Source organism: Mytilus californianus, unplaced genomic scaffold, assembly GCF_021869535.1.
Source record: "Mytilus californianus isolate M0D057914Y unplaced genomic scaffold, xbMytCali1.0.p SCAF_3, whole genome shotgun sequence".
Classification (NCBI taxonomy): Eukaryota; Metazoa; Mollusca; class Bivalvia; order Mytilida; family Mytilidae; genus Mytilus; species Mytilus californianus.
In genome coordinates this window covers 10805098-10820906 of record NW_026262679.1, presented here as the reverse complement: position 1 = coordinate 10820906, position 15809 = coordinate 10805098, and the positions used below count along the sequence as shown (strand labels likewise).

The window sequence follows — 15809 nt, the reverse complement described above, 5'->3', positions numbered from 1 at the left end:
CTTCATCCTTTGACTAAATGAATAAAAGGAGATATGGGGTGTTTTTCATAGAGTCATCAACCCAACAACAAAATCAACAGACATTTAGAGGGAAACATGCAATCTTTAACAGTCGACTGGTTTCTATACAATATGTCAAGTTTCAAATGTTTCTAAATCTATGAAAGTTGTGAATAAATTTAATAGAAATAATTAAAGATCTGCCATTAGAAACATTTATATATGTCATTCAAGAAGTAATGACAAGAATCCTGACTTTGGACAGGCACACGAAATTAAGCAGGGTTTAACTAGTTTTTTGAGATCTCAACTCTTTTTTCAATCTCAATAAGTAGATTAACGAAACACATCAAAGAACATACAAGAATAACCATTACAGGAAAAGTTCTTATCTTTAAAAAAACAGTATAATAGACAAGAAAAAACACAAAATAAATAATAAATTATGCCTTATGAAAGAATGCTTGCAGTTACTCAAAGCAAGCTCAAAGTATGTAATTGAATGAGATGAAATCATGGTGTGCTACACTTTATATCGGTTGTTGTACTTCATTGAAGATTGCATCTGGAAACATTATGTACAGTACAGGTATACATGATCTTGTACAATGTCCAAAACACACTATACAGAAAACAAAAGAAACTTTTAAGCATTGCTTCTAACTATTAATTAGTGATTTGATATTTATACAAGGCAGCGATTTAACAACAACAGTATACAATGTAATTATAACCTTTATCAACAAGTCTAACAAATAAATTTGTTTTTCTGACTCTCCTTGCTCTCTTACACTTATTTTAGGTTACCAGTATTTGAACTATATAATTTGAGTTCAGTACAAAAGAAATGACCCCTATATAATGTATTTATTCTGGTTTATTTCAGTTGATCTGTACATGTTTTGGTCTCATGCTATGAAGATTGGTGGATATGCAGCTGTAAGTCATCCTTCATTTATTTCACAGCAAAATACTAAATTATTTAATGTGGATTTATTTTTTTTTCGTGATTACCAATTTTTGTACTCCACGAATAATAATGAATTCACAGTATGTATTATAAAGAAAAGAATAAACGGAATACTTTCAAGTTTGATATGAAAATAAACGCAACATTTTTATACGCCCTTATACGGGACGTATTATGGTATACCGTTGACCGTCTGTCCGTCCATCTGTCCGTCTGTCTGTCCGTCCATCCGTCCGTCGTCAACATGTCAGACATTAATTATACTGTATGCAATAGGTCTACTATATTTGGTGTATGGAATGATTGTAAGGTGTACATGTCTAGCTGGCAGGTGTCATCTGACCTTGACCTCGTTTTCATGGTTCAGTGGTTATAGTTAAGTTTTTGTGTTTTGGTCTGTTTTTCTTATACTGTATGCAATAGGTCTACTATATTTGGTGTATGGAATGATTGTAAGGTGTACATGTCTAGCTGGCAGGTGTCATCTGACCTTGACCTCGTTTTTATGGTTCAGTGGTTATAGTTAAGTTTTTGAGTTTTGGTCTTTTTTTCTAATACTATATCCAAAAGGTCAACTATATTTGGTGTAAGGAAATATTTTATGATCTTTATGTCAGTCACGCAGGTTTTATATGACCTTGACCTCATTTTCACAGTTCATTGCTCGGTGTTAAGTTTTTGTGTTTTGGTCTTAAACTATAAGCAATAGGTCAACTATATTTTTTATATGGAAGAATTGTTAACTGTACATGTCTGCCTGGCATGGTTCATCTGACCTTGACCTCATTTTCATGGTTCATTGGTCAATGTTTAGTTTTCTTGGTTAATGTTAAGTTTATGTGACAGTTGTAATAAAGCTTTATATTTAGGACTATCAACATAATATCAATGATTAGTAAAGAAGGCGAGACATTTCAGTGTGTGCACTCTTGTTGAGTTTTGGGGTTTAATTCATTAAAAAAGGGGGGATTTTCCAGTTTTCTGACAATACCTCAAAAACAATTTCAATAATTTGCATGAAACTTTTGTGAATTGTTCATATCTATTGACGTGAGCTCCCTTTCATTTTTATAAATTTCGAATTTACCGTTTCCGAGTTTTGGGGTTTTATTCATTAAAAAAGGGGGGATTTTCCAGTTTTCGGACAATTACTCAAAAAAAATTTCACCAATTTGCATGAAACTTTTTGTGAATTGTTCATATCTATTGATGTGAGCTGCCTGTCGTTTTTTGTATAAATTTCGGATTTACCGTTTCCAAGTTTTGGGGTTTTATTCATTAAAAAAGGGGGATTTTCAAGTTTTCAGACAATAACTCAAAAACAATTTCACCAATTTGCAAGAAACTTTGGTGAATTGTTTATTTCTATCGACATGAGCTCCCTTTTTGATTTTTATAAATTTCAGACTATACGTTTCTGATTTATGGGGTTTTATTCATTACAAAAAGGGGGATTTTCCAGTTTTCGGACAATAACTCAAAAACGCTTTCAACATTTTTTATGAAACTTTGGTAAATTGTTTATATCTATTTTTGTAAGCTCCGTTTTGATTTTTCTAAATTTTCGATTTTACATTTCCGAGTTATAAGATTTTATTTGTTTATAGTCAGACAACAGATTTACTTAGTATTGCGCAACTGCACAGTGTAGTGCACAACAGCAATAAATCTTTCATATAACCAATTTCAAGTTCTTTGACTACATTTATTCAGAAACCTATAATATATCAAATATTTAATTACAATCCAAATTCAGACCTGTATCAAGCTTGAATATTGTGTCCATTTTTGCCCCAACTGTTCAGGGTTGGACCTCTGCGGGCATATCCAGCTGCGCTCAGCGAAGCAGTTTATTTAGAAAGGCAAGATTATATAAATAAAATAAACATAATAAAAAAAAAAACATTTTTGAGAGTGGTCAGTAAAAAATCTATACTTCCATTTGGAACACAATAGTTCTTGATAGATTATTCTTTTAATTATTTCTTTTTTTCTTCCCCAGATTACACAGAAAAGAATGTGGAAACATTTATATGACATACTTGGTGGAAATCCAGGAAGTACTAGTGCTGCCACCTGTACTAGGAGACATTATGAAAAGTAAATATTTTAGTAATATGAAAGATTATTTGTTTTGATATTTTTTCAGAATAAAAAAAATTTCCATAAGGTTTTCATATATATATATATATATATACTCACTTCTGATTTACATAGTTCTTAAATAAGATTTAAACTTATTACTTAAAGATTTTATTCTTTGAAGCATTTATCACATCTAAATTTTGAATTAAAGTTATACATGTATAATTATTTCTTTTTTAAGACTTCTGTTGCCTTATGAGAGGCATACAAGAGGAGACTTAGCTAACAGACCTCTTCCACTGAAATCCAAAAAATGTAAGATTCTTGGTAGACCTCCAGGAAAACCCCTTGGACGGCCCCCAAAAGACAAGGAAAAGAAAACTACCCCAGATAAGACAGAGATGAGGGAATCACCAAAAGAGGTTATGAAAGAATCTCCAACAGTTGTGTCAGAAGATAAATTGATGAATCGTATCAAACGGGTAAATTTGGTAATATATTGAGAGATATTTATAACTATGTATATAAAAGGAGATGTGAGATATACGTCAATGAGACAGCAACCCAACTACACAAAAAACATCCAGAGGTCAACATACAGTCTTTGACATTAGACAGCAACCCAACAACACAAAAAACCAAATGACATCCTGAGGTCAACATACAGCTTTCAACATAAGACGGATGTCTATACAATATGTTGATTAACCATGTGAGACCTTGATGGGTAGTCAAGGATGTGAAACACTCCTGTAGTAACATAAAATATGAAAATCTCTAAATCATTAAAGATTACCCAAAAGAATTTTTACATCATCATTAAGAATAACTGTTTTTATACGCCCGTTTACGGGACGTATTATGGTATACCGTTGTACGTCCGTCTGTCCGTCCGTCCGTCGTCAACATGTCGGACATTAACTCAAAAACGCTTTAACCAATTTGCTTAAAACTTTGGTGAATTGTTTATATCTATTGATGTGAGCTCCCTTTCGTTTTTTATAAATTTTAGATTTTACGTTTCTGAGTTATGGGGTTTTATTCATTAAAAAAAGGGGGATTTTCAAGTTTTCGGACAATAACTCAAGAATGCTTTCACCAACTTGCAAGAAATTTTGGTTAATTGTTTATATCTATTGACATGAGCTCCCTTTGGATTTTTATAAATTTTAGATTTTACGTTTCCGAGTTATGGGGTTTTATTCATAAAAAAAAGGGGATTTTCAGTTTTCGGACAATAACTCAAAAATGCTTTCAGCAGTTCTCATGAAACATTGATGAATTGTTGATATCTATTGATGTAAGCTCCCTTTAGAATTTTATAAATTTTACATTTTACATTTCCGAATTATGGGGTTTATTCATTAAAAAAGGGGGATTTTCCAGTTTTCAGACAAAAACTCAAAAATGCTTTCAGCAATTCGTATGAAACTTTGGTGAACTGTTTATATCTATTGATGTAAGCTCCCTTTAGAATTTTATAAATTTTATTTGTTTATAGTCTGACAACAGATTTACTAAGTATTGCGCAACAGCACAGTGTATTGCACAACAGCAAGAAATCTTTAATTGAATATAAATTCAATTCATATAACCAACTTCAAGTTCTTTGACTACATTTATTCAGAAACCTATAATAGATGTATGTCAAATATTTAATTACAATCCAAATTCAGACCTGTATCAAGCTTGAATATTGTGTCCATATTTGCCCCAACTGTTCAGGGTTAGACCTCTGCGGGCGTATCCAGCTGCGCTCAGCAAAGCAGTTTATTAAAATTTGACATTACAAGACTTAGAAAATAAAGTGCAATTAGTTTTAGACTGAATAAACTGTTATTGTGTTTTCATGCTAAAGTTTTTTTTTCAATTAGAAAAAGTTTTTCACTTTTTATATGACCGCAAAAAAATTTTTGTGGTCGTATATTGGTATGACGTTGGCGTCGTCGTCCGTCGTCGTCGTCCGAAGCATATTAGTTTTCGCACTCTAACTTTAGTTTAAGTGAATGGATCTCAATGAAATTTTACCATAAGGTCCAATACCTTAAAAGGAAGGTGGGGATTGATTTTGGGGGTTATTGTACCAACAGTTAAGGAATTAGGGGCCAAAAAGGGGCCAAAAATAAGCCTTTTTGTAACTTCCAGACATAACTTGTGTGTTAGTGTATGGATCTCTCTGACATTGTACCACAAGGTTTCATATCACAAAGGGAATGCTGGGATTGATTTTGGGGGTAATTGCCTCCAAATTTTTGGAATTAGGGGCCAAAAAGGGGCAAAAAACAAGCATTTTTCTAGTTTCATGACAATAACTTGTGTGTAAGTGTATGGATCTCTCTGACATTGTATCACAAGGTTCCATATCACAAAGGGAATGCTGGGATTGATTTTGGGGGTAATTGCCTCCAAATTTTAGGAATTAGGGGCAAAAAAGGGGCAAAAAACAAGCATTTTTCTAGTTTCATGACAATTTCTTGTCTGTAAGTGTATGGATCTTTAGGAAATTGTACTACAAGGTTCCATATCACAAAGGGAAAGCTGGAATTGAGTTTGGGGGTAATTGCCCAAAAAGTTTAGGAATAAGGGGCCAAAAAGGGGCCAAAAATAAGCATTTTTCTAGTTTCCAGACAATAACTTGTGTTCAAGTGTATGGATCTCTCTGAAATTGTACTGCAAAGTACCATACCACAAAGGGAAGGCTGGGATATATTTTGGGGGTACCTCCCTCAACATTTTAGTAATTAGGGGCCATAAAAGGGCAAAAAAACAAGCATTTTTCTAGTTCCAGGACAATAACTTGTGTGTAAGTGTATGGATCTTTATGAAATTGTACTGCAAGGTTCCATATCACAAAAGGAAAGCTGGGTTTGAGTTTGGGGGTAATTGCCCTAAACGTTTAGGAATTTGGGGTCAAAAAGGGACCAAAAAACAAGCATTTTTCTAGTTTCCAGACAATAACTTGTGTTCAAGTGTATGGATCTCTCTGAAATTGTACTGCAAGGTACCATACCACAAAGGGAAGGCTGGGATGGAGTATGGGGGTTCAAAAAATTTTGGGTGGGGATTTTTTTTTCCTTTTTTTCTTTAAAATTTTCCATTTTAAATTGGTTATTTCTGATTTATATATAAAAGCAAATAATAATGATATGGTTTGAATAGGTAAATTAAAAATTTTTAAGTTTTTAGACCACTTTCATTCTGTGTCAGAAACCTATGCTGTGTCAAATATTTAATTACAATCCAAATTCAGTGCTGAATCAAGCTTGAATGTTGTGTCCATACTTGCCCCAACTGTTCAGGGTTCGACCTCTGCGGTCGTATCAAGCTGCGCCCCAGCGGAGCATTTTATTTTTCCATTGATTTGAAAAATAATCTTATTTTTTCTGACTAAATCATTGAAAAATTCATATGAAATGATGATTTTCTACATAATTTATATAAGAGAAGCAATACATCCAACAAAAATGTTTTCATTACAGGAGTAAATATATTTTGTAATGCAAATGTTTTGAATAATGAAGTTAATTAAAAAATGAGAATATCACTTTGACTCAAAGAAGTATTTATTGTTAATTTTACGTTTTTTCTCTTTTAGAGAGAAAGATTTAAGTTAAAATTACAAGAAAAAGCATTAAAATGGGAAGAATTAAGGAATCAGAAGGCCAAAGATAGAGATAAGGTACTCTCAATGTTGTGTGTTTATGTCATAATTGAAAATTTGATAATTTAATTAAATAAACTTGAAATAGTTTAAAGTAATCAACCATTTCAATACTTTTTGTATGTTCCTCTTTTATTAAGGATGAAAGTTGAAATTAAACAGTATCCTAAATTCACAAACAATGATAATGTCTACAGTTTCTATCTTACCCTTTTTGTCAATCCCTTTTCATTTTAATGATATACATAACAATGAAAATACATAACAATGAAAACAAAGCTTTTTCAGTTCAGTTTTGATAAATAAATACATTTTCCCCAAAATTTGGACTCCACAGTTTTCATATCAATGGAAACATCATATCAATTGCTACATTGTCCATTTTTATAGTTATAGTTGCAATATTCTTCACAAAACTCCTGTGAAGATGAAAAATTATGGTCAAGGATTATAAATACAACATGGCGCTTTAATTGGGTCAACTTTCAAGCATGTGTACCAAATGCTTTAGTGAATTGGAAAAAGCCTTTGTTAACAAAGCAAAAGAAAAACGTCATATTAGAATAGATCAATGAATATATAGGTGCATTTATAATTGTTTTATCATGATTTTCAAACTTCTAAAATAATTGCCTCAATTTTTAGGTTAAAAGAGGCAGTTCTAACCCTAGAACAGTTAAAAACATTCTCAATAGTGCAATGGCTAACAAGTCCAAATCAGAAGTGGAATCATCGAAGGAGAATAAACAGACAGAGGAAACAAGCGAAAATGTCTGTGAAGCAAAGATAGATATAACAGCCGTGAAAAAAGAACCTTCCGATTTATTGGCATCGCCAACAAAGCATGTGGCTAACCAATCAAAACTGTTCAGACCTCCAGATGTGCAATCAACTAGTGCTAAAATAGAAAACAAGATATTATCTCAAGCTAACCCGGCAATATCCCTTTGTGGGCCTCATCATCCCTCACAACAAATGTTTTATCCTCATCCGTTTGTGCAATTAGGAGCTATGCATCCTCTTGGATTACCTATAATTAATCAACTACCAATGGCAATGCAGCAGTACCTTCAACCCAATTTACCAGCAGCTAAACCAGTTCATCGACCTAACATTTTAAGAAGTCCTACTGGATTGCCTAAATCATTTCATGTTTCATCTGTAACCACGGAGCAAGACAAAATGGCAGCCCTAGCATTATTTCAGCAACCAGCTCACACTAATAATCATCACAGCAATATACCATCACAACTGCCTGGCAAGTCGCCAATTACCCCTCCAGCTCATGCACATCAAAAAAGGTCACATGAATCTTTGTATTCACCGAAGTATGACATTCCAAGTCATTCTAAGTCTTTATCAAATAAATCATTATTGTTTGACTTTGAAACTTCAAAGAGAATGAGAAAAGATAGTGATACATCTGTGAACTCAAAAACAAAAAGTGCAACAGAAGATGAACAGCCTCAGGATCTCAGTATGAAAACTTTATGCAAAAAAAGTGAAAGCAATTCAGATAATAATGTGTTACGGCAGCAGTCCTCCTCTTCAAGTTCGAAAGACAGTTCAGTGAAATCCCAGAGGTTAGAAATGACCTTGAACTTACCTAAACATTCTATGGCTAATATACTGAAGACACCGGTTTTCTCCAAGAGAAGTTCGTCTCCAAGTAATGTGTTCAGTAATAAATCTCCGGTGTTCAGCTCCCCCTCAAGTCACTCTTCAACAAAGGTATTTCTATATATAAATGTGATGTAATTTGTATTAATTTTATCTGTATACTTTGGGTTATACCAAATGTGACAGCAGCCAAATAACTCAAATATAAAAAGAGAGTTTGCTAACATGTATATGTTATTACATGTTTACATTTTAATACAAATATATATAGAATAATGGCATTTTTGTTTTCTTTTTATCAGCAATTTGTTTTAACTGTATGTATTTTTGGTTGAGAATATGAAGTAAAATCAAATAGCAAGTAAAACTTATTTCACACATACAATTTGGATAGTTGTTCAGTTGTATGAATGAAGTTGCATGCATTTTATTGACAAATTGACGCTGATAGAGTTGAGCATGTGACATTGCTGCACTCATACATGACGTCACTGCCTAATATTTTCGAGTATCAAGTCCTGTCCATGATCTTAAAAATATTAGGCAGTAAGATCAAAGGGAAAATGTACAAATTGCTGATAAAACATTATTTTAACTTTAGAAAAGTCAAATTAATCAGTATTTTCATTTGATTTAATATTATACTATAAGATGAAAGTCTTGAAAAATGAATGCAATTTGAAAGTTTCGATAACATGAAATTGATTTTGCTAGTAGAATGATAAAAAAAATAGTTCCTCAATAAGCATAAAAGTATGTTGATGTGCTAGTTATAAACTTCAAAAGAAAATTTATAACATGCTTTTTGGTAACCACCAATATATTAATAACACATAGCTGAGAGGGTGATAGAGCAGATTGTTACCCCGAGAAAACATTTGTCAACTGAGGCGAAGCCAAGGTTGACATTTGACAATGTCTTTTCGAGGGGTAACAATCTGCTCTATCACCCTCTCAGATATGTGTTATTTAATTTATTATACTGAATGTTCTGTTATTACTGTCGATTAAATTTCAAATTCAAAGTAATAAACTACGACGTCTTGTACATAACAACCATCTGTATTTAATAAAGCGCACACTTGATCAAGCGTCTCCGTGAAGGGTAATAGAGTATTTGCCATAGGATAGAGTCGTATTTAATAAAGCGCACACTTGATCAAGCGTCTCCGTGAAGGGTAGCATTATCAAAATTGTGTGAATACAGTAAATGATTATTTCCATCACAAATTTGGTAATGAAAGAATTGAAACTTTTAGTTCAAGTTTAAAAAAAGGTTTTTGACAATATTTAATACAAGTGTTATTTTATTTTAGGGAGACATTTTACAGACAACATCTCCTTGCAGTCAGCCATCTGTGATATCACCAGTTCACCCAGCATTCCCACAACATTTTCTACGATCGCCTGTCCCCCAGCCTGGCATGTTTCCTTCACAATTACAACAGTTATATGAAGCACAAATCCGAGCCACACAAGTAGCCGCCTTGGAAGAAATGATGCAAAGAGACCATAATATGTATCCTAGAATGCCATTTCCTATGTTCATGCCACAGATGCCCCTTCACATGAATAATTCGAAAGACAAAAATAACTATGCACATGCAAAGTAGCGTGAAAATACAACATGTTGTTATATGATTGTAACTTGTTAAATTTTGTTTAAAATGTTATTCTTGTTTAGCATGCATTTATATAAATTCTATAAGATATAGTTTTAGGTTTATTTGTTAATAACAGAACATTTTAAGAATGGTATTACACAATAAAATCTCTTCGACAGTGTAACTTTTTAATCTAGGGTTTTTGAATTGTTGTTTAAACACATGGCTTTTAGTGTTGGATCTCCAATCTTTTCAGAACTGGCGAAAACATTGACAACTGAGCAGTGCAGGTTTTAGCAGCTAGCATTTTTTTTCATAGCTTTTACTATAATTTAATATATTTGACTTGTGGAAAGGGAAGTTGTGTTAGGTTGAAGTCATACTGGTACTCTCTATTATGGAAAAAAGAACATACCATTTCCTATTGGTTTTCAAAAGAACATGCCTTTTCCTATTGGTTTTCAAAAGAACATGCCTTTTCCTATTGGTTTTCAAAAGAACATGCCTTTTCCTATTGGTTTTCAAAAGAACAATACAATTTGAAAAAGATAACTAACAACACCATGCTATTTTTTTTAGGAATAATTTTGTCCCTTAAGTACTTAAAAATTGTTAAAATTTTATTAACTTCTTTTTCTAAGAATCAAACGGTAGATTACTTTTATGAAGCCTATATTTAGGTTTTATATATATAGTATTACCAATTCAGCTATGCTCTTTGATAAAAACTCTTTTTAATGCTCCTTTGAAATAAAAGAAAAGGGAAGGAGAACTTAGTTATATATAGTAAATACAAAAATGATTCTTTCATTCCTTTTGATTGATTGCTTAAAAGTGCAGTAGCCAATATTACAACATTTCAGAATGGTCTTCCATGGAAAGTTTAGTATATCTATCATACATTAATGGCAAAATCAAATAAGTATACCATTTCTTAAGGTGTACCAAATTATTGAATGGATAACTACTTAAATATCACATTTAAACCCTATTATAAAAGTCTACTCCTTACAATCAATCTCTTCCACGAGGGTCTGGATGAGGTTTACAGAACAGAGAATAATGGCCAAAAAGTGCAGAATAAAAGGCAAAAAATATAAAAGAATAATAAGGAACTAAAATATAAAGAATAAGAGATAAATGGGCTCAAAAATTAAAGACCATACAGAAATGAAGTACCCTCATCCAGACCCTTTTCCTCTTTTGTGTATTATGCAACATGGCTTATGCATTTTTATACAGCAAATCTACCAGTAGGTGGGAGCTTCTTTTGTTTTTATATTGTATTGATATTGGTCATCATTTATTCACACTAAACAGTGACTTACATGTATGAGAACTGTATGAGAACAATGTTCTCAGCTTTAACGCAAAATCAGAAATTAAACGTATGTTTTTATCAATGGAAAAAAAAAGGCAAAATGAATATTGCTATCATTAAAACTCGTGCATGCATCAAATTTTTTTAAATGCTTTCATTATTATTCAGAAATTATTGTCTGCATTTATTAATAAATGTGTGAGTGATTATAGACAACATTTTAATGCTACTGGAATTTGCTGCATTCAGATAATGCCAACAGGATTTTGAATACATGTTCTGACTTATGCAATACTCATTCAGTCACAATATTTATACATGCTTTTATAAAAACAACACAAACATTTCTGAATTTACAGTAGTTGATGTCAATATTATGTGTTTTCTATGCAGTGTTATAGAATGTAAGACATTTTAAACAATAAGAGATTCACTTTTGTTGATGTAAAATGAATAGGTTGTAAAGGGGAAATGTAATTGGGTAATATTTATTTGTATACCGGTATGAAATTGAGTATGTGATACTGTAAGACAGCTTAAGTCAGACCTTTTTTCTTTTAATTATGTCAGACTACAACATATAGTTTTGTGTTTAGATATTTTTTGTTTATTTTTGTGTTTGAGATGAAGTAAACACTGTGATATGACATCATTGTTCAGTCATGATTATTTATAAAAATAATCTAACAGTACTGCAAATTCTACTTTTTAAATTTTTATCTTAAAAGAAATAAGTATTAAAAAAAAGGAGATGTGGTATGATTGTCAATGAGACATCTATTCACCAAAGTTCAAATGAAGTGGATGAAAGCAATTATAGGCAACAGTATGGCCTTCAACAATGAGAAAAACCATACAGTATAGTCGGCTATAAAAGGCCTCCACATGAAAAATACGAATCAATTCAATTGAGAAAACTAACGGCCTAATTCATCACAAAACAATTAACGAAAAACTAATATGTTAAGATTTCTATTTTTAGGTCCATTGTAGAATAAGTACCCGAGATAAACATCTTACTCAAATCCTAAATATATTCAAATGGAATAGCACTAAATAGTAGTTTACAAGGAAATAAAAAGTTCTTGTATTTGAGTTGTCTTTACTTTATATATGAAATCCATTACTTTTATGTGGAAGGGTATGCATTATGATTTTTTACCCAGATTTACATGTATTTGAATGGTTACAAGTAAAACAGAAAGTTAAGTTACATTTCTGACACAAAAACAGATACTTTTTTGTATATTTTATGTTAGTTGTGTTTGTTAAGTGCCTTTAATTTATTTGTAGAATTTATGCAAAATGCAGTTTTGAGTTTTGTCTCTTTATTTATTTTTGGTTCAGTGCAAAGAATGTATTGTGAAACCATAATGTTAATGCTTTCCATCTGGATGAAATGTTTTAATTAGTTAATATCCAATGCCTCATGGAATGGAACATTACCACAAAATAAACAGCAGAGAATAACACAATATCTTCAAAAATACTGAGATCCAAATTTTAACTGTTGATCTTATTTTCAGTAGAAGAGAAGAAACATATAACTCTATAATGTCTTCAAACATTATATTTTAAATTGAACTTTAAGCACATAGAGTATATAATGTTTAAATGTGTATATTTGATAAAAATATCACTTTCATTGAAAAAACGGTAGAAATAATAAAAATTTCAGTGTTTGCAATTTTGGTTGAAAATAAAAATTGTGGATACTATACATGTAGCAAGAAGATACCCAAATCTGTCAAGGTTACATATCACACATGCTGATCATTAATAATGAAATTTCTACAAGGCTGATCTTTATAATTTTATATTGCATTTAACTATAAACTTGTGTTCATTTTATTTCAATGCAGTTTTTCAATTTTCTGTAAAATCAACTTTTGTAAAGCATAATATATAGCAATACATCAGTTAACATTGTAGTCAGGAACAATTCCATCAGTACTGGTAATGTTTCAAAATTCTCAGGTTAAATGTGTCTTAATGTTATACAGATCTCTGGTCATATGGATTTTCAAATTATTCATGTATTTCTCTGGACAAATGGGTCAACAAATTACAACTGCACCTCTATTGTTAAAGGATTGATAAATGATATGTGTATTTTAATGAACCAGTATATTTTTATTTCTTAGCTTGCAAAGTTTTGAAGAAAAAAAGAAAATCTGATACATTTGTGTAGTTTTGTGGGTTTATAGACAATTCTGTTCATAATTCTCGAAAAGATTAAGGAACAGATTTGCATTTATATATAAGATCAGAGAAGTACTGATCCCCTTTAATCTCTTAATAAAACATTTGAAAAGAATTAAAGAAATTTATGATTCGAATAAGCAGTAAACAAATAAATTTTGGACCAATTTCTTTCATAATTGTTCTGAACAGTATCTGTGATCCAATTACAAATATTTCAAACAATAATCTTAGGCTTGATCCTACCTTAGATAAAAAAAAGTCATTAACAGTTTGGTGCAGATTCAAAACTTTTGCTTTACTTAGAAGTTTGGTATACTTTTAAATCACAAAAATTTTCATTTTTCTCTACAAAGTATACAAAGAATTTTGACACATTACCATTATAATCATCTCAATGTTAAGTCATCAGTTAATTATATTATGTATATTTTATATGTTATTATAGTTTATGAGATACCTGTGATTTTAAATACAGCTATCAAAAACAAAAGTTATCAGTTTCTTATTACAATGCCACTTAGTATACACGTGAAACTGAAGTTTCAGTCATACGTGTCTGTTGTCCCCAATGTCATTTTCATAGAATAACTGTGATGGTTACATGTCCATCTGACCTTGACCTCACTTTCATGCTACATTTACCAACAAAGGTGCGTGTGATTTTTGCTCCTGTCAGCTGTTCTGTATCTATTGTTGTTTTCGAGTTGTGTTTTACCCTTATTTTGTATTTTGAGTAATGGGGCGATGTTGGGTGATCGGCAGGAACCAAAACACAAACTTTTTACTAGATACCCTAAGGATCATTTAGCCTGTGTGGTTGAAATTAGAACAAAGGTTTCAGAGATGTTTAAAAAAGGTTACAACAATGGCAGTAGCTCACATGGTCCATAGGGCAAGATGAGCTGATAAGGGAACTAGGAAGCGTATGAGGAGAAACATAAAATGTTAAAGGTTAATATGGACCTTTTGGCAAAAATGGCTGTTTACACCTCAAAATTTACTCTGAGTACAGACAAACCTGTACATCTGGAATATTTTTAAGGCAAAGAATGCCTAGATAAATAAAATTCAAATCCATTTTATGTTGTAGAAAATTAAAAACTTAACTGGAATTTGCTGTGCACTTTTTTCGTTTCTACAGAAAGTGCCAAAATAAACAAAGTTGGGAAAGATATTTGAGAACTTCCCCATAGGTAATATAATTGAAGTAAACTGTATTGATTGAAATGGACAATAGAGGAACAACAGATATAATCAGTGTAACTGAGTGGACCATATAAAGTGAAACTCAAGTGTTTGTTAACTAGGTCCCCGCCTAGTGGCGGGTCGCCCTATAGTGATCAGTCTGTCCATCCATCCGTCTGTCTGTCCATCCATAACAAATTATGTCCACTCTCTATCTAGAAAACCGTTATGATTTCATACTTTATACTTGACATGTATATTAACCAACACTAGAGGGTGTGTCATAATGTTTGTACAACTTCCTAGGTCAAAGTTCAAGGTCAAAAACTTTGGTTTCAGTTCGTCCATCTGTCCGTCCATAACAAATTGTATTCGCTCTTTATCAAGGGAACCTTTATGATTTCATACTTTATACTTGACATGTATATTAACCAAACACCAGAGGGTGTGTCATAATGTTTGTACAACTTCCTAGGTAAAAGTTCATGGTCAAAAACTTTAGTTTCAGTTGACAACCCCATGTCCTATGGTAAAGAATGGTCCGCTGTATATCTTGAGAACCGTTATGATTTCAAAGTTTATACTTGACATGTATATTAACCAACACCAGAGGGTGTGTCATAATGTATGTACAACTTCCTAGGTCAAAGGTCAAGGTCAAAAACTTTGGTTTCAGTTGACAACCCCATGTCCTATGGTACAGATCATATCTGCTCTATATCTTGAGAACCATTACGATTTCAAAGTTTATACTTGACATGTATATTAACCAACACTAGAGGGTGTGTCATAATGTTTGTACAACTTCCTAGGTCAAAGTTCAAGGTCAAAAACTTTGGTTTCAGTTCGTCCATCTGTCCGTCCATAACAAATTGTATTCGCTCTTTATCAAGGGAACCTTTATGATTTCATACTTTATACTTGACATGTATATTAACCAAACACCAGAGGGTGTGTCATAATGTTTGTACAACTTCCTAGGTAAAAGTTCATGGTCAAAAACTTTAGTTTCAGTTGACAACCCCATGTCCTATGGTAAAGAATGGTCCGCTGTATATCTTGAGAACCGTTATGATTTCAAAGTTTATACTTGACATGTATATTAACCAACACCAGAGGGTGTGTCATAATGTATGTACAACTTCCTAGGTCAAAGGT

General features: G+C 32.0%; 1 protein-coding gene across 3 annotated transcripts in view; it reads left to right on the top strand.

Annotated features, from left to right (window-relative positions):
- Positions 1–13960, top strand: part of LOC127733953 (AT-rich interactive domain-containing protein 5B-like) — a 30880-nt gene extending 16920 nt beyond the window's left edge. The window contains exons 7-12 of one of the 3 annotated variants that reach the window (XM_052243438.1): positions 887–939; positions 2973–3070; positions 3297–3537; positions 6651–6734; positions 7362–8447; positions 9653–13960. In XM_052243438.1, coding sequence (XP_052099398.1) covers positions 887–939; positions 2973–3070; positions 3297–3537; positions 6651–6734; positions 7362–8447; positions 9653–9949 — 1859 coding nt within the window. In that variant the 3' untranslated portion in view covers positions 9950–13960. Of the gene's footprint in view, positions 1–886; positions 940–2972; positions 3071–3296; positions 3547–6650; positions 6735–7361; positions 8448–9652 lie in introns of all 3 variants that reach the window. The other 2 variants (XM_052243437.1, XM_052243439.1) reach the window with 2 other exon arrangements.
- Positions 13961–15809: the final 1849 nt, after the last annotated feature.